Raw genomic sequence first — 20,827 nt, 5'->3', positions numbered from 1 at the left:
ACTACGTTCTGAGTTCAAATTCCGCCCAGGTCGACTTTGCCTTTCATCGTTTCGGGGTTGATTAAATATGTACCAGTTACGCACTGGGATCGATATAATTGACTTAATCCGTTTGTCTGTCCTTGTTTGTCCCCTCTGTGTAGCCCCTTGTGGGCAGTAAAGAAATAAGAAATAGTGGTCAAAATTCACCCTGAATGATAAAAATGCTGTCTTTAAAAAAAACATGTTGGGTAATGATGTAGTCATACCCACACTGCATTTGATTATAAGTGTACTTGATCAAGACAGACCTGGGGCTAAACAATAATATAGGCAATAATAACAATTATTTTGATACTAACCCACCTGGGACAATTCCTTGTTCTATGATGCAAGCTTCTTGTTTCAAAGTGAAGACCTATTAGAATTCCATTTTAATTTTTGTTCCAAACACCAGCTTAATGACAAAAGTTATTTTACTAAATTCTCCATTATTTTCAAAATTGAGTGAAACAATTATTATTTATTATGGCTGGGTTCCAAACCGGGCTGCAGTTGATTGCCTGGTTCAAGGATCGAAACCACAATCTTATGATTGTGAATCCGATACTCTAACCACTAAGTGATATGCCTCCACTAGTGGTACTTATTTCTACAGCTGAGTGGACTGGAGCAACATGAAGTGAAGTGTGTTGCTCAAGAACACAACACATTATCTGGTTCAAGAATTGAAACCACAATCTTACGATTGAGTCCAACACCCTAACCACTAAGCTATTCACAGACCAATTGCAATATTATTTTTCCTGTTTCACTGGGCTCTGAGTTAAGAACTTTGCCCTTCTTCCTTCTGGAATTGACAAAATACCAATCAACAGCAAAGTAAATTCATCTCTGTCTCTGAATTGACTACATTGAACTATGGGAAGGGTTATAGGGGAGCAGAGCATCCCAGTCTTGTGAAAAGGAAAAAGGGGTGCTTTGCTGTCCCCATAGGCATGGAAGAACTAGCAATCATTTTTTTGAAAAAATTCTGATATGCTAAGGGAATTGCTCAAGAACAGATCAGTGTACGCAATACATCATGGGATGGAAATAAAGAAACTGCACCAGTTTGAGGGAAGAAAAGTTGTGTGTGTGTGTGTGTTGTGTGTGTGTGTGAGTGAGTGAGGGGGGAGAGAGAAAGAAAGAAATTGATTTGAAATCTATATGTACAAACTTCATGTGGCGTCAAATTGATGTAACTGTAATTATCAGCAGGTGTGAAGTAAACCTCTGACATTTAATTTACAAAAAATGGGTTGTGAGGTTTACTCATAGTTGCTGTTGCTGTCATCATTACTGATGCGTCTTCTTTTGTCATCTCCATCTTTTTGTTGCTGCTATTACTGTTGTTGTTGTTGTTGTTTGATCCTTAATTGAGCTGTTCTGTGATTTAAAGACACTCTAATTGTGACCATCTCACCATTTTTATATATATATATATATATATCTCTTAGACTGCATTATTTGTCGTGTCCTTTATTTTTATTAAGATGGTATGATTTGAAGGAGTTTTTAACTGCTATTTCTTAAAAGCTGAGCGACCACACAGGCTTCTTCAGTGACTCAAGTATTACTCTATTACATTATCCAGCACAATCTGTTTCAGTGCTTATGGTGTACCCCTGCTATGCGATAGAAACATATGGTTTTAGCTCATAGAAGCATGGAAGAACAAGATAGTATTTGATGATGATGATGATGACAATGATGCTGCCACTATGAAAACATTGCTGCTGATAATGATGATGATGCCACTGTTGCCATTAAAATGATGATGATGATGATGATGATGATGATGATGATTGTGGTGGTGGTGTACTTAAAAGTACTCTTCTCTCTTTTTCTTTTAAAGTTAGTAAAGTGTGATTTTAGGGAGATTTGACTGATATTCCTAGCAGACTGAGTGATCATGTAGAGGTTTCCTTCTTGGCACTTGTTTATGTGCTGTTTGATAATACGTGAACTACAAATGGTAGTTGTATGTGTAAATGGTAGTTTCAACATTTGTCTTAATATGTCTCTTTCTCAACTGCTGTGTTTCAACTAATTTTGGAAACCACGAAGAACTTAGTAAAATAACCTTGTCATTATTAATTTTGTGCTCAGAAAATAAATTAATGCACAGAATTTTGATGGAAGGTTTTAATTTAAATAACTTTAAAAACAAATTTGTATCATAGAATCAAGGGTGGTTTGAGGTAGGATGATATCAAAACGGTAAAAGCAATAATAGAGTAAATGAAATTAATAACAGACTGTAACAATTAAATTTGGTGTGGTGAGCCAATGAGGGATGCCTCTATGTGATCTCTCTATAATAAATAGCAGCTAAATCTCTCTCGGATCATAACCTATTGTTTTCTTTTTTAAAAGTAGAACACATTGGATAATGTAGCCATAGATATATAAAAAGACAGGATGGTCAAAGCTGGAACACCTTTGATGATAAATTTTCTCAATCAGCCCTAATCTGGGTTAAACAACAGTAAATCTGGTTTGTAGTAAATTCACAACCGTCTTAAGGTGTGGATACACTGGGTATTTGCTTGGGAGCCTTAAAAATCTAGGGTCCAAATTTTATTCTATGTATACTGTGGTTGTTGAATGTAAAGGCTCAGTACCTTTCTTCATCAGTCTGAACAGATGTATTGCTAGACAGGTGTGGATGATATAGGGTAGTGGTTCTCAGTTGTGTTTTTTTACCTATGGACCCCTTTGATTCCTATTTTACTTGGATGGACCTTTATATCTGTTCTATGTTTGAAAAAATTTTATTGTATTTTTTCTAATCAAATATTATTCGGAATTGTACTAAAAATAATTGTCTAAATATTGGTGTATTTCAGAAGTAACTATTTCTTGCTCATAAATTTTAACAAAATTATCTTATATGGATCCCCAAGGGTTATATGGTGTGATATGTCCTGCATTATGACGACGTATTTCGTTGTCTGTGTGACTGGCCCGAACAGTGTACCTTGCTGACTGACCCTGCTTGCTGTGTCTGTCCACTATTTATCAGTAGTGGAACAGCCCACTTCTCACTACTTGGAGGTGTTTGCCACAACACCTCCCCCTTTGAGATTTTTTCTTCTTCTTTCACACAACATCACTTCAGAATGCCACAGGTAGTACCAGTCTACATTGTTTACCAGTAGTGCTACTAACACATTATGACCTGACTTAAATCCTTCACATGGACTTATTACTTTTTTTTCTTCCACACAGAATTATTTTTCTCTTCAGAATGCCACAGGTAGTACCAATCTACGTTGTTTACCAGTAGCACTACTAATGCATAGTGACCTGACTATGCCTTCTTCAAATTGTTTACTGTGTGCAGTTTTCACTGTGTATAGTTCAAATCCTTCTTCAAACTTTTCACTGTGTGTAGTTGTTGTGTCTTCTTACATGGTCCATCTGTGTTGTATCTTATCTGTCACTGCGTGTACTTCGACTCCTTGTCGCTACTGATATGTTCCGCATTATGATGACTTATTTTGTCATCTGTGTGACTGGTCCAAACAGTGTACCTCGCTGACTGACCCTGCTTTCTGTGGCTGTCCACTCTTTATCAGTAGTGGAACAGCCCACTTCTCACTTGGGGGTGTCTGCCACAACATGGAGTCCAGTTGAGAACCACTGATATAAAGAACAGTGAAAGGAAGCTGCTCAAGCTCCTATAGTAGGAAGTGGGATGGATGAAGATGCTTAAGAAATGAGAAAAAGGATTCTTTTTTATATCAGTAGGAAACCTGAGTTTTGTTGTCTGCTTTTATGAACTGGAAAAGTAGAAGTTATGATGTTTGTACTTTTAACTATAGCAAGAAGTGAAATAGGCCTAATTGAAAAATTGAAACAGTGATGTCAGATAGTAGAAATGGTTAAGTAATGACATACAACATATTCATGTAAGGAACCAAAAAATAATGTTATATTTGCTATTTTCACTATATCCCTCTCCACTCTTTTAGTGTTCTCCATAAAAAGTTACTTAGTTACTTAATATGTTGTTAAGAAATTTAAAAGTTATTTTGGTCACCCAATATGACTGTCTTATCACTGATCTCAAACAAGCCACGAAAAACCTCTGAACATCTGTTGTTTGCTTGCATTGCCAACCTTTGTGCTGCTACATACTAATTTATAAGCACCCTGTGGGATCATTGTTACTTCTGTTACTTCTCTTACAAAAAGAAAACAAAAAACAAAAACTAATCTGAACTTTTATGATCTAGTCTGAATTTTTTGAAGGAAACATTTAGAACTGACTCTGAAACTAAAAACGAAAGTTGTTGTTGTCATGTGGTGGTTGCAATACGATGGGTACAGGAGCAGTCTTTGGAATATATTTACAACTTTTATTTGGAGGCTTTATACCAAATATCTGATAAGCATTGTACAATAGGTTACTTGTTTCCTGGCTTCTTGTAAGTTGGGAGTGGTTGACTTAACAGTTTTGGTACTAAGATTACTGGTTCATTCCCCATATGCAGTTGAGTTAGTAATTTCTTATACCTGGGAAAACTCCATAAATTTCTTTTTCTTTTCCCTGTATTTTCTCCATTCATCATCATCATCATCATCATCATCATTTAACGTTCGTTTTCCATGCTAGCATGGGTTGGACAGTTTTGACTGAGGGCTGGCAACCAGATGGCTGCACCAGGCTCCAGTCTTGATCTGGCAGAGTTTCTACAGCTGGATGCCATTCCTAACGCCAACCACTCCGAGAGTGTAGTGGGTGATTTTTACATGCCACCTGCATGGGGGCCAGTCAGGCGGTACTGGCAATGACCTAGCTCGAATCTTTATTATTTAATAATCATATTTATTTAAATTATTGAGACCTCACCATATTTATAAACAGGCATTCCATCAATTACAACAATGAGTGTTCCAGTTAATTTGATCAATGAAACAGCTTGCTCATGAAGTTAATATACAAGTGGCTGAGCACTCCACAGACATGCGCAACTCTTAATGTAAGTTCTCAAGGAGATTCAGTATGACACAAAAAGTGACATGGTTGGCCCTTGAATTATAGATACAATTCAATTTTACCAGCTGAGTGGGCTGAATGATTGTGAAATAAAGTGTTTTGCTTGAGGACACAGTGTGCTGCCAGGAATCAAGCTCGTGACTTTACAATTGTGAACCAAATACTCTAACCACTAAGACATGCACCTTCACAACTCTGAAGTTAAATAATATAACCATATTACAAATACATTATAAATACACAAAATATAAATGGTACTAAATAAACCATATTTCCATAGTTAAAAAAATTATATTTTTAATTATATATAAATATAATAAATATTGTGGAGGCGCAATGGCCCAGTGGTTAGGGCAGCGGACTCACGGTCATAGGATCGTGGTTTCGATTCCCAGTCTGGGCGTTGTGAGTGTTTATTGAGCGAGAACACCTAAAGCTCCCCGAGGCCCCAGCAAGGGGTGGTGGCGATCCCTGCTGTACTCTTTCGCTGCAACTTTCTCTCACTCTTTCTTCTGTTGGCCTGCTTGCTTAGCCAGTGGGGTGGCGTAATTTGAAGACTAAAACAATGTGAAGCACATTGTGACCAGCGATGTGTAGCAACATCTGATAGCCTGGTCGGTCACGGTGATCATGGTAATAATAAATACCATATACGTAAGTAATACTATTATACTAACAATATTTACATTCATTTTATTTAGTTATTACCTTCACCTTAGCAAAGGCAGAGGTATTGTTTTGAGTTGTGTTTGTTTGTCCATGGACAATTTATCTCAAGATCTGCAGGATGGATTTGTATGAAACTTTCAGGGATGTTTGGCCTTGTGACTGGCATGGCCTCATTAGATTTTGGGATTGATCTGGTACCGGACAACGATTCTGGATTATTTTTCCAATTTTTTAATTTTACATATACATGTAAAGTTTCACAGAGTTCTTTTGTACATGCACACACATACATACATATACTCACACATTTTCAGCGTTGAACATTACCATCTCATTTCCATTGTACACGCACATACACACACATACACACACACACGTGTGCGCGCACATGCATGCAAATATACCTCTCTTTTACACACACATGTATTCACACTTCAAATGCCATTTATTGGCTTTTTCATTCCTTCCTTTGTTATTCATCTATCACCCCTTCCTTTCTTGTTCACACAACACTCTCTTTGCCACTTCATTTCATGTTTCTCATTGTCATTACTTTTTCTCACCTCCTTTCAGCCATGGCTATTACTCTCACTACTTCTCCTTCACTGTATTAATATTTCATCTCCTCTCTCTTCACCTCTCACTCAATATGTATGTATTTGGATTATTCTTCCATTTGAGAGCAGTCGGGTTCATTTTTAGTATTCTCATTTGTGAGAGCATTCATGTTTATTTCAGATATTCTCATTTTAAAAATTATCTCTGGCTATTCGTTGAGAGGACATTGGTGTTGCTTTGGTGGAGGTTTGCGCTCTTTGAGTGGTCTTGTTAATAATTTGTATAATATATATATATATATATATATAAAAATATATATATATATATATATTAATAGTTCAACCCACCCCTCCTTTCTCTTGATCAAATGAAAGCAGTAGTGTTCTGTACTGCTCTCATTTGCTCATGCATTCAAAGTTTTATTAATGAAATCATTATATTGTTTTGGTCTTTGATGGCACAATAAAAGCTTGAGGAATCAATATCATCATGCTATCAATAAGTCCACCTTGCCCAAATCAAATAGAATCATCACCAAAATAATTTAGATTTTGGGGATGTATTCTAAATGAAGTTATTATTTTTCTTGTTTTTCTGTTGTCATCATCGTTGTCATCTGTTCTCTTCCACCCCTCTTTTCACTTTTCTCCTTCTAGCTTTTCTCCTCCTCTCTGCTGCTGCTACCACTTCTGCCATCACTGCTGACGCTGCCACTGCTGGCATTGTTGTTGTTATTATTATTATTGAGTGAGAGAGCAGTGCATGCCATCAAAGTGATACTGGGGTAAAATATACGAAGCCCAGTATATCCATCATGACTACCCGTCTGATAAGGGTACACTAGGTACATGCATCACAACCATATGTGCGCAACATGGTGATCTCATATCAAGATAAACAGCACATGACCTTGCAGGTGGGGCCCAGTTAGAATTTTCTTCTGGTCAAGTAACCCATCCCGCTCAAAAGGTCCCTGAATAAGGATTGTTTAAGGATGTTGAAAGAACCACCCATGTTTCCAAAGGTGAATTATTCAAACCCCAAAGAATCCCTCTCAACACATGGTTATGATGCTCCCCCACTACTTCTGTTTGTGATCAGAGATGCACATATCGTCAGCCACTAAGGGACATGCTCAACTGGTTAAGATCAAACAACTGACAAGCAAATCTGTGGTATTAAGCAGAATATTTGCTGTAGCCCATCTTTTATACCAAGTCAAAACAATGTACATGATTACACTTCCAATCAGTTTAAGATCAGAATCCACAGGGCAAAGTGCTTAGCAATATTTCATCTGCTGCTTTGTTCTGGGTTCAAATTCTGCTGAGTTTGACTTTGCCTTTCATCCTTTCAGGGTCAATAAAATAAGTACCAGTGAAACACTGAGGTCGATGTAGTCGACTAGTCCCCCTCCCACCAAATTTCAGGCCTTGTGCCTGTAGTAGAAAGGATTATTATTATTGTTGTTGTTGTTGTTGTTGTTGTGAGCTAGCAGAATTGTTAGTATGTTAAAACAAAATGCTAAGCACCATATCTTTCGACTGCTTATGTTCTGAGTTCAAATCTCACTGAGGCCGCTTTTACCTTTCATCCTATCAGGGTTGATAAAGTAAAGTACCATTCCAAATGCTGGAGCAGGGGGCAAGGGTTAGGGTAATCGACATACCCGCTCTCCTCAAAACTGCTAGCCTTGTGCCAAAATCAGTAAGAATTACTATTATTATTTCTTCCAGACCTATTTCTGAACATAATCTTTTCATGTAAAGCATAAAAGCCCTGATCAAGTGAACAGCTTCTTTGAATAGCAAAATTACTTAGCTAAATCATCAGGTAAACTCCCTCAACCTTATTCTTAAGGATGCCTCCAGTTTCTTTTTCTTTTTCTTTTGGATTCTGCTAACTGCTGTTCTCATTGTTGTTGCTGTTGTTTTTCTTCTGCTTTGTTTGTGTTTGTTCCTGTTAACTTTATAATTTAAGTAACGTCTGCAATATTAGCTAAGAGTGAGAGAGAGTGAGGATAGAGATAGATAGAGAAATAGGTAGGTAAATAGAGAGATAGATTACTTGATAGATAGACAGATAGGTAGATAGATAGATAGAGAGAGAGAGAGAGAGGAACATGTAAAGACAAAGCTATTAAGGAAGGAAGTGAATGATATGCATAACAAATTCTTCCAGGAAGGCAAATATTTACAGCTGTTAAATCTATCTATTTTATATACACATGGCTTTACGGATTTAAGTTTGTGTGTGTGTGTTGTTTTGGGTGGGGTATGTATTTAGGGAAGAGTAACTATATATAAAAGTCAGTTGGTTTTGCTAATTGGGGGAGATAGAAGTAGTTTTCCATGGAAAACTTCATTTATTCTTTTAATTTTTATAATTTTTTTTCTTTTTTTGCTTTGGTTTTTCATTTTAATTTCTCCTTATTATTGTTACTGTATGAAAAGGGCAGGGGAATTTTTGTTTAAAAACAAATCTTACATAAGTTTTGGTAATTATTGGCAAGCTAAATACTTGTTCTTGTAGCGGATATAAGCAGACCTGCTGATTTGAAAACAAAAACAGCAATAATAACAACAACAACAACAATAATAATGGCTTCAGATTTAGGCACAAGGCCAGCAGTTTTGTGGGGGAGGGAATTAATTAATACTACCATCCCGTCTTTGAATTATACTTTATTTTATCGACCTTGAGGGAATGACAGGCAAAATTGATTCAAGCAAGAAATGAACTCAGAACATAATAATAATAGTAACCCGTTTTGCTATGGCCTGAAATTTGGGGGAAAGGATTAAGTCAATTACATTGACCCCAGTGCATAACTGGTACTTATGTAATTGACCCTGAAAGGATGAAGGCAAAGTTGACCTTGGCTGAATTTGAACTCAGAATGCAGCTACAGGTGAAATATTGATAAGCATTTTGCCCAGTGTGCTAATGATTCTACCAGCTCACTGCCTTAATAATAATAATAATAATAATAATAATAATAATAATATAATAATAATAATAATAATAATAATAATAATAATAATAATAATAATCCTTTCTACTATAGGCACAAGGCCCAAAATTTTGCAGGGGAGGGGATAAGTCAATTACAACAACTCCAGTATTCAATTGGTACTTATTTTATCAACCCCCAAAAGATGAAAGACAAAGACGACCTTGATGGAATTTGAACTTAGAACATGAAGACGGATGAAATGCCATTAAACATTTTGCCTGACATGCTAACAATTCTCCAGCTCACTGCTTGTCATCGGAGCATTGGGTTCAATACCACCCAGTCTGAAAAAATATCTGAAAACCTTAGAAATGCCCTAGAATATAGATGTATTGCAAAAGTTGGCATTACTTGGAGCTCCATGCATATTGCATAAAGTACTGTCTATCTGAGGTCCTTGTTGTGACTTGACAAACAATGCAAACCCCCTGTAGACACAATATCTTCAATCAACAACCTCTCAATGTTGTATACTGTGCAATGTCCATAATAATAATTATGATAATGATAATCCTTTCTACTATAGGCACAAGGCCAGAAAATTTTGGGGTGGGGGAGGAGGTAAGTTGATTACATCAACCCCAGTATTCAGCTGGTACTTATTTTATCAACCATGAAAGGGTGAAAGGTGAAGTCAACCCTGGTGGCATTTAAACTCAGAATCGTTAGCATGCCGGGCGAAATGCTTAGCCGTATTTCATCTGCCATTATGTTCTGAGTTCAAATTCCACTGAGCTCGACTTTTCCTTTCATCCTTTTGGGGTTGATTAAATAAGTACCAGTCATGCACTGGGATCAACTTAATCCCTTTGTTTGTTCCTGCTATGTTTAACTCCCTGAGGACAGTAAAGAAATATATAAAGTCAGAAAAAATGTTGCGAAGCATTTTGTCTGGTGCTCTAAAAAGCTTGCTGCCTTAATAGTAATAATAATAATAATAACAATAATAATAATAATTCTGAGTGGATTTGGTATGCAGAAACTGTGTGGAAGCCTCTCATATATGTGTTTGTGTCTGTATTTATCCCATCACCATTGCTTGACAAGCAGTGTTGTTTTGTCTATTATTCTCTTTTACTTAGCGGTTTGGCAAGAGAGAATAGTAGAATAAGCTTAAAAGTAAGTACTAGGGTCAATTTGTTCAGCTAAACCCTTCAAGGCAGTGCCCCAATATGGCCTCAGTCCAGTCACTGTAACAAGGAAAAGATAAATGACATGGAATGATGAGTTTTAAAAATTTTGACAGTTGTTTATACCACATGATGCCCCTTTCCTTGGCTAACTGTTCGAACATGAAATAAAGCTTACTTAGGCTATCCACTGGCAGGTTCTCAAGAGGCATGTAAGAACTATACTATGGTGGTCTTGAGTAATCTAACATCTCAACTTCACATCCACTGAACCTCTCAACTTACCCTTCTCTTCTGCTATTTGGTTTATTTGAAGTAATGTTAGTTTCGTCTTTACTAGACCAACTCATGAAAATTTTAAGTTCCAAGTTTGAAATCTACAGTCATAGTTATCTTAGAAAAGTTTTCAAAAATGTTGGTTATAATGGAATAAATTCAGTTGGCTGGGATTTTAAAATAGATTGGATAGACTGTGTAAAGATATACCCTAAATGTTTAATTGTGTGAGATAATTGGAAGTATTAGGACTATTTAGGGCCATTGATTTCATCATTTGTGCTTTAGGGTATACTTTGACTAGTCTAGGCTCTCATCATCTTTTTGAGTCCTCTTCTTAACTAATAGGACACTGTCCTAGTATAAGAACATTTATAACATATTGAATGAATGTTAAAATAATTGTCTTTTTCCACAATAATTACTCCTATTCATTGTTGTATACTGTGAACAGCCACACATCTCCTCCACAGCAAGAAACTCCATCCTTCATACTCTAACTTTCATTACCTAGCATAAAGCTGCCTCCCTCTGTACCATAGCCCCACTCTGTATTCATTAGTGCTGATGCCATAAAAGAGCAGCCAAAAAAGTGGTCAATGTTAGGCCAGGCATCCAGCTGTAGAAGTCCAGCTGTAGAAAGCCAAAGCAGATATTAGGACACAGCGCCGTCTTCAGACTTGTTAGATTCTATCAAACTGCCCACACTATGCAAGCATGGAAGGCAGACATTAAAAAATGATGATGATGATTATGAGGTTCTGTGTTCTATCTAAGCTCAGAGGAAATATGTCATTGTAATAATAATAATAATAATAATAATAATAATAATAATAATAATAATAATCTTTTCTACAATACGCACTAGGCCTGAAATTTGGGGGAAGGGACTAGTTGATCACATTGACCCCAGTGGTGTTTCACTGGTACTTATTTAATTGGCCCCAAAAGGATGAAAGGCAAAGTCAACCCTGGCAGAATTCGAACTCAGAATGTAGCGATGGGTGAAATACTGCTAAGCATTTTGTCTGGTGTATTAACAATTCTGCCAGCTCACCACCTTAATAATAATAATAATAATAATAATAATAATAATGATAATAATAATAATAATAATAATAATAATAATAATAATGGCTGATTTAGGCAAATAGCCAACAATTTTTAGAAGGGATTAGTTGATACCATCAACCCCAGTTCTTAATTAGTACTTTATTTTAACAACCTTGTAAGGACGTAAAGCAAAAGTTGAACTCAGCAGAAATGATAATATCACTTGTTGTCTTTTGTCTTCTTCTTCTCAAGCTTCAGTTTTCAGCACTTTTCTCCATGTCTTCCCCAATCTTCTTTATATATCTATAGAACATAGGTCTTGTGTTAAATGTATGATAAATGAAATTAACAGTTTGGGAATTATTTGTGTTGTCAACATTTTGATCATTGACTTCAAAATTGTCTTAATGGCCTTAAAAAAATTTCTCATTAAAACTTTGTTTTTTCTTCTTTGACTATTTTTTTTTTTGTAGTGCCAACCTTAGTGAAACATATTTTACTAACCGTCAAGATCGTTACATTCTTTTCAACAACTGTCCTGAAATGGCTGACTTCTTTTCCTCGCTCATCAAAACTGTTGCTTCGTTTTCATTTCAAGTCAACTCCGATTGCTCTGTAACATTTCCTGAAGAATTTGGTGTGCACCCTTATGAAGGTAGGTTTCAATGAAATATCAAGCATTTTGCATTCTGTTTTTTTTTATAGATATTTTTAGGTGTTTTAGGTTGTTTGAATTTTTGTTTCATTTTCATTTTTAAATATTTCTTTCTTGTGCAGGGATTATTTTTTTCAGCTTCTCAATTTTTTCGCATTTTATAGCTTATATGTATATATAAGTAGAAAAGAAGATGAACACAAGTAGGTTTAAAGCATATATTTACTTTGAATAAAAAATTTGGAGTACAGAATAAAGAATGGAATAAAGAATACAAAATAAACAAAAAGAGCTATGTAAAAGTCCTGTCTTGACAGCTGTTTCGAGAGTACCATGGCTTATGTCATAATCATAATTATATATAATAAAAACCCCTGGTCCCATGCCTGTGGTTGCCTGACTGGTCCTGTGCTGGTGGCACGCCTGACTAGTCCTGTGCTGGTGGCACATAAAAACCACCATTCGAGCATGGTCATTGCCAGCGCTGCCTGACTGGCTCCCATGCTGGTGAAATGTAAAAAGTACCATTCGAGTGTGGTTGTTGCCAGTGCTGCCTGACTGGCCCCCATGCTCGTGGAATATAAAAATCCCCCACTACATTCTCAAAGCTGTAGAAACCTTGCCAGATCAGATTAGAGCCTGGTGCAGTCTCCTGACTTGCCAGTCCTCAGTCAAACCATCCAACCCATGCTAGCATGGAAAGCAGATGTTAAATGATGATGATGATGATAATGAAGGTCTGGAATAACATAAGTTCCTATGGGTGTGGGTGTATTTTGTATTCTTTATTCTGTACTCTGTATTTTCTATTCTATATATATATATATATATATATATATATATATATAATAATAATATTAGGGAGTAAATCCAAACTTACAGGAAAAAAATTAGATTTAGGATTAAATCTAATTTTACAGTATAAATATATATATATATTAAATTAGAGATAAAACCACTATTAGGCAAATCAAACAGTGAAAAACATAAACCAAAACATAGAAATAAAATTAATTAATATAATATATAAAATATATAAAATATAAAATTCAAAATCTAAATTATCTAAATTTAAAGTTAAAATTAAAAATTTTTTTTGAATTATTAATTTATACTTATAAATTTATATATATGTATATATTTTATTATTTTTATTTTTATTATTATTTTTATTTTTATTTTTTATTTTTATTTTAAATTCTTTAAATTATATATTTATTTATTTATTTTTTTAAAAAATATATATAACTATCAAAAAGTATTAAAAAGTTTAATATAAGATAAAAAGTAAAACCACTACGATCGTTTCATGCCCATAACCCAATTCGAATAACAATAATTTAAATTCAATTAATAATTCGATTTATGGTTATAATCAATCTTCAGGTTAATGATAACATTTAAATAAATAATCAAATATATTTAAACAATATTTTATTAATAAATAAATAAAATAATAATTTTTCTTATAAAAAATTATTATCAAACTAGAAACTTTAACGATTAAGATTATGTCATACAATTGATTATTATATTAAATATTAATTTTTAAGTATTAATTTTTAAAGTAAGAATAGATAGAAAATGTATTTATCTATTCAAATATAACATGGCTTTAAAAAAACATAATAAACCCACAAATAATCTAATCTCAGCTATAGTCAAAATCTAATTACCTAGATATTTAACAAACAAAAAAAATCACTATTCATATTATTAAATTTAATTTCAAGTCAAATAATTATATAATATTTGAATAATAACTAAATTGTCAATGAATATATATAAATATAAAAATAAGAATTAAGATCTAAAATTATCTCTATCAATAAATATATATGCACGTATAATAAAGACCTAATAAATTAATTATTCATTATTACTTATAAATATATTAAAAGATTAAAGATGAAAAAGCTAATTGTAAACAAACAAACAAACTATCTTAAAAGAACTCTATAACTAATTAACAAACCATATATCTCGTTGGCTAATTAATAACTTACAAAAACTGTATAGTTAAGAACTAAAATGAAATAATAAAATACTTAATGAAATAATCAATCTGTAGTTATATAGTATCCAATAAATACTACTAATATATTTATCAATGGAAAAAATACTACTACCAATTATCAACTGAAAAAAGAAATATATAAGTTATAATAACAATTATAAAATATTTAAAATAACTATCAACAAATATAGTTATTAAAGACTAAAATTTATGCTATCAATACATGTATATACATGAAACCTAACTTTAAAAAACTCGTATAACTGTTAACGATCTATATATCTCTTTGGCTAAGTAAAGTCTTACGAATAAATGTAGAGGGCGCATATCCTGGTCTTTTGTCATGTCATCTGCCAGACAAAGGGTCCTCAGGTCAGCCTTAATCACTTTGTCCCATGTCTTCCTGAGTTTCCCTCTTTCATAAATTCCAGCTACATTTAGTGACTGTCAGTTCTTAACACAGCTGCTTTTATCCACGCACATCAAATGTGTCCATACCAGTGCTGTCTTCTTTCCTGCATGGGGTTACAACATTGAACATTGCTATACAAAAATTAATAATGTATGTATGTATGTATGTATATATATATAGCGAGAATTCACAAAAAAACAAAAGGCAAAGACGGGTGGTGTAGACAATAAGCAGGTGTATTAGTATAACGCTCAGGAAGTGAAAAAGTCTTTAACATTTCGAGCCTATGCTCTTCCAAAGAAAGAAACACAGTAGTAAGAAACAAGGAGAGAAAATAAAGAATGTGTAGTGGCTATATATATATATATATATAATATTATTAGAGACAAAACCACTATTTTGCAAAACAAACAAGGAAAGACTTAATCAATACATAAAATTTTAATAAAACTTTTTATTAAAATTTTATGTATTGATTAAGTCAGTTCTTTCCTTGTTTGTTTTGCAAAATAGTGGTTTTGTCTCTAATAATATTATATAATATTTTACTATAAAATTGGATTTAATCCTAAATCTGATTTTTTCCCTGTAAATTTGGATTTATTCCCTAATATTTATTATATTATATATATATATATATAGAGAGAGAGAGAGAGAGAGAGAGAGCCACTACACATTCATTAATTTCTCTCTTTGTTTCTTTCTGTGTTTCTTTCTGTGAAAGAGCATAGGTTCATATATATATGTGGGTGTGGTGTAAAACATAAAGAATAGTAATGAGCAAATGGAGAGGTTTGCTTACTACTTGGGGTATAATACAATAACTAGAAAGTAAGTTATGACATTCCATCATAAATGTTGAATTATAAATAAACAGGATAGCAAATAGAGATTTTGATGAAGTAAAACTTAATAGCTAAAGAAATGAGGGGGCTATTAAGAAAGAGTATATATACAAGATGAAGTAAGTGTGTCATTTGGATGTGGCATTCAAAGAATCATCACTATGACATTGTGTGGGTTTGGGGAATAGGGTGAGAATGAATATGTATATGTACTGAATACAATCTCTCTATATACATATACTGATGCCACCCACTTTAACACCACCTGGACACCTTTATGGGGAATTTCAGTTTGTTGCAAGTATTTGTAGCAGATCTCTAGTTCCCTCTCCATCCACTCTTACCTACAAGCATTGACCTGTATATGTCTCAGCTGGGCATCAGCAGCATCAGTCTCACCAACCAAGCTGGGAGGGCCTACGAAACTTATGAGTATGACCTTTTTCCCTAAGTAACTTATAAAATAAACAAACATAAACCTACTCGTACACAAGACACATGTACATGTGTGCACATGCACTCACATACACATATACACAGTGTATTTTCTGTTTATTTGCGCTGCAGTTTTTATAAACACAAATACATACTCATGCTATGCAATTCACACTTAACCACACAAACACAGTCACATACACAGACACACACATAAATTGTCAAGCAACTATTCTCTTGTGCATGCTTGGCAGATGCTCCAGTTGAGCTTTTGTTCCAAGTTAATCTATCAAATCTTTGCCCCTCCCAATTTTCTGACTTCCAGGCCTGCCTAACAGAACTGCCTAAGTCTGTTAAAATACTATCAGTTGCTTGCTGGTTTCTTATCTCCACTTGAAGAGCCCTGTTTATGGCATCCAGCTATTTAGACTTGAGGGTTTTTTTTATAATAACATATTCTCATCTAATATTTTGTCTTTTGACAGCCTCTGCTGTTCATACAATAACCCAGCTTTCTTTGCCTTCATTGATTCCAGTTTTTTTTTTATCTGCCATCATTGCATTCTGTCCCCCCCCCCCACTCCTGTTGGGTTCATCCCTTCCTGCTTCCTTATATTTTTAGTCTTAGGGCTGTGGGCAAGCAGAAATGACAAAAGGACAATACTCAGTGTCTGTCTGTTTTCCTTCCTTCCTTCTTCCCTCCTTCCTTTCCTTTCCTTTCTTTCTTTCTTTTTTTCTTTCTTTCTTTCTTTTTTCTATCTTTCTTTTCTTTCTTTCTTTCTATCATTCATTCTTTCTTTACTTCATTCATTCATTCATTCTTTCTTTCTTTCGCTCATTCATTCTTTTCATTTTTCTTTCATTTTCTTTTATATATACATACACATACATGCATACATACACATATACATAAGTATGTAGCTACAGTCACACAAACATACACTCTTATATGTTTCTTTTTTTCTGTCTTTCTTTCTTTCTTTCTTATATATATACATACACATACAAGCATACATCTCTCTCTCTCTCTCTCTCTCGATATATATAAGTATATACAAACACACAAACACAGACACACGTACATAAACACACACACACACATATGTGATATATATGTGTGCATGTGTTATTGGCATGATTAAAATGGTAATAAAAAATGCCACCAATAACCCCCTCATCCATGAGATAAGACTGGGAGGGTCTAGAACCTTCAATGGGCATAGAAACTTTATTGTTCCAAACCAAATTGAAAGAACTAATAAGGAAATATGCAAAACAAAAATCTATAATAAAAAAAGATAAAAGTGAACAATAAAGAATATTATATTTCAAAGAAAATCTATTCTTGGTATACACAAATGTGTGTGTGTATGTGTGTGTGTGTGTGTATGTGTGTGTTGGGGGTATCTACTCTGTATGTTTGTATGTAATTCTACATTATAATGCATTTTGCTTTTTCCGCCTTGTGGTTAATACATGTATCCCACCAAATTTTAATGATTATTAAGGCAATCTAATATTTTGCTTTTATGTTGCTCTTATGGCAAATAGAGAGTTACTACTACTACTACTACTACTACTACTACTACTACAACAACATTCTGAGTTCAAATTCCACCGAGATTGACTTTTGCCTTTCATCCTTTTGGGGTTGATAAAAATATGTACCAGTGAAGTACTGGGATCAATGTAAATGTCTTACCCCTCCCCTGAAATTGCTGGCCTCGTGCCAAAATTTGAAATCATCATCATTATCATCATCATCATTGTTGTAATTTTTTAAGGGAGTGAGCTGGCAGAATTGTTACCATGCCAAGCAAAATACTTAGTGGCATTTTGTCCATCTCTACGTTCTGAGTTCAAATTGTACTGATGTTGACTTTACCTTTCATCCTTTCACGGTCGATAAAATAAGTGCTAGTGAAACACTGGGGTCGATGTAATCAACTGATCCCCTCCCCCAAAATTGCTGCCCTTGTGGCAAAATTTGAAACCATTATTATTATTATTATTATTATTATTATTATTATTATTATAGACAAATATTTCAGTGAACTTAAGCAAGTGTATTCTGAAGACATGGGTTGTTTCTTATCCCTATTCCACTTAGAAAATATTAGCGGGCACATTTGAATGTACAAGGTTACAATACAAGCTGGTTAGAGAGACCTAACCAGTAGTTTCTCAGGCAAGAAACCCTGAATGTTTCCATGTATTTTTCTATCTAAATTATATCTTGTTTTAATTATTGTGCTTCTTTTATTCATTCCATGCTCCTGTGTTCTTTTGTAATTTTTAAATTCATTCCCATAGTCATTGTATAACAGCTTCCACCCTCCCCACATCTCTATGTATAATTTGTCTGTCCCATTCCACATGTAATTGTAAGTCTCCTATTCAACATTCATTATATTTTATTACATCACTTTGAGCCCTTGCGAATAATAAAAAGATTATTCATTTATTTATTAATCTATCATCATCATCATCACCACCACCACCATCATCATCATCATCATCATCATCATCATCATCATTATTTAATTTTGTGAATAGATTCTATTCATTTGTTTGGATTGTTCTTCTCTATTCATTCTCCAGTTCCTTTTTCCTTCTTCATTATATAACATTAACAATGACTTTTTTTTCCTTCCCTTATCATTCTGAGAAATAAATAGTTATGTTATCAACTTATTGGTGGTATTCTGGAAACATTTCCGGAGTAATGTTTCCCCCTTTTGTTCTGAAAGATAAAATAAACTCATAAACAACTGACTAAATAAATTGATTAGAAAATTCTAATATTCTAATAAGTTGATTAGGAAATTCTAATACATAATAATAAATGTTAAAGGCATGTTTTTTTGTTTTTCTGGTGCTGTGCACTGATGCCTTTCTTCATTATATAGGTGTGTGTGCAGATATATATATATATATATGTTTGTATGCATAAATACATATGCATATATATATATGTACATATTACATACATATATGTGTGTATAAATTTATGTGTATGTATGTATTTATATATATGTGTGTGTGTGTGTGTGTGTGTGTGTGTATATATATATATATAAAGTGAGAGAGAGAGAGAGATTTGGTGATGCAGATAAAAAATAGAACTCAAAACATAAGTATATATATATAATTTTTTTATTAATATTTAGCAGAAGCAACAGTGTGACTCAGGGGCTGAGAGTTTAATGCACAAAACTTTCAACCCTTGTCTGTCTGTCTATCTATATATATATAATAATATAAATAATATATATGCCGGAGTAAGCGCATAAATACAATACAAGGTGGAAAAAATAGTACTTGAATACCAGAGGTAGAGTAATATGCTTTATTGAAAAGCAGCAAAAATATCACAGAAACTGTTTGTCGAACAGGAGCATGAAACACTGAGTAACAGTTTTTGTGATATTTTTGCTGCTTTTCAATAAAGTATACATATATATATTCTTGGGTTCTCATTCCTAAGGTATGATTTTCATACCTTAAGGTAAGGTTCTCATTCCTAAGGTAAATTTCCCCAAGACACCTGAAGAAGGCTGGAGGGTATATCAGCCGAAATGTTGTGTTAACAACAAATAAGATGAGTACAAATATCTGTTGAATGTAAATAATGTACATAATTCCTCATCTCTTAAATATAGAACTGTATTTCTTGAATTTGTATCAGGACAATTACCTGCCGATGACAATTACCCTCCTTGGTTAATTACCCTGTTTCCAATATATTAAGAAGTTTTAAATCACCATCTGTTGTCCTCAGGGGTAATTGTCCAGTGGGGGGGGGGGGTGTTATTGTCCATGTGGGGTAAATGTCCTAGGCTCCTTGAATTGGATGCCACTTAGTCACAAGGCTAACTGGCACTCATTATTATCTGAGTGGGCTAAAGCAACATGAAATGAAGTGCTTACTCAAAGATGCAATGCACTGTCTAATCCAAGAACCAAATCCACAATCTAATAGCCATGTACCCAGCTCCCTAACCACCAGGCCATGTGCCCAATATAAAAGGAAATAAAAAAAATAAAGCATGCTAAAGCTATGGTGATCACTGTCAAGTATGTGAAACTGAAAAACTCAGGGTTTTGACTCCACCCAACCACATTTTAAAAATGAGAGCAAAACCCTTGTCATGCCTCTAACCAAAAATGTGCTGCTGATATATAGAGTCTTCTTCTTCTTCTTCTTCTTCTTCTTCTTCTTCTTCTTCTTCTTCTTCTTCTTCTTCTTCTTCTTCTTCTTCTTCTTCTTCTTCTTCTTCTTCTTCTTCTTCTTCTTCTTCTTCTTCTTCTTCTTCTTCTTCTTCTTCTTCTTCTTCTTCTTCGTCTTCTTCTTCTTCTTCTTTCTTCTTCTTCTTCTTTCTTCTTCTCTCTTCTTCTTCTTCTTCTTCTTCTTCTTCTTCTTCTTCTTCTTCTTCTTCTTTCTTCTTCTCTTCTTCTTCTTCTTCTTCTTCTTCTTCTTCTTCTTCTTCTCTTCTTCTCTTTTCTTCTTCTTCTTCTTCTTCGTCTTATTATTATATTATTATTATTATTATTATTATTATTATTACATTTGTACAAGTTGGCTCCAAGTCTCACTCAAAAGACAACAAGTTGGAAGTTCATATTGGTGTTATGCCTAGGGTGCCAAATATTTGGTTTTGTACATGGTGTTGTTCTAGAGAATGTTTAAGAAACCATAAGAAAATTATGTGTTTTATTATTATTATTATTATTA

The 20,827-nt window shown here is 33.9% G+C and overlaps 1 protein-coding gene across 5 annotated transcripts in view; it reads left to right on the top strand.

Moving 5' to 3' along the window:
* Positions 1-20,827, top strand: part of LOC115214762 (CDP-diacylglycerol--glycerol-3-phosphate 3-phosphatidyltransferase, mitochondrial) — a 307,311-nt gene that overhangs the window by 233,922 nt on the left and 52,562 nt on the right. For all 5 annotated transcript variants that reach the window (XM_029783799.2, XM_029783790.2, XM_036503260.1 and 2 more), the window contains exon 5: positions 12,202-12,383. In XM_029783799.2, coding sequence (XP_029639659.1) covers positions 12,202-12,383 — 182 coding nt within the window. The remainder of the gene's footprint in view (positions 1-12,201; positions 12,384-20,827) is intronic.

The sequence above is a fragment of the Octopus sinensis genome, linkage group LG1 (genome assembly GCF_006345805.1).
Source record: "Octopus sinensis linkage group LG1, ASM634580v1, whole genome shotgun sequence".
Taxonomy (NCBI): Eukaryota; Metazoa; Mollusca; class Cephalopoda; order Octopoda; family Octopodidae; genus Octopus; species Octopus sinensis.
The sequence above is the reverse complement of the archived record's forward strand: the minus strand, read 5'-3'. Positions and strand labels throughout refer to the sequence as shown.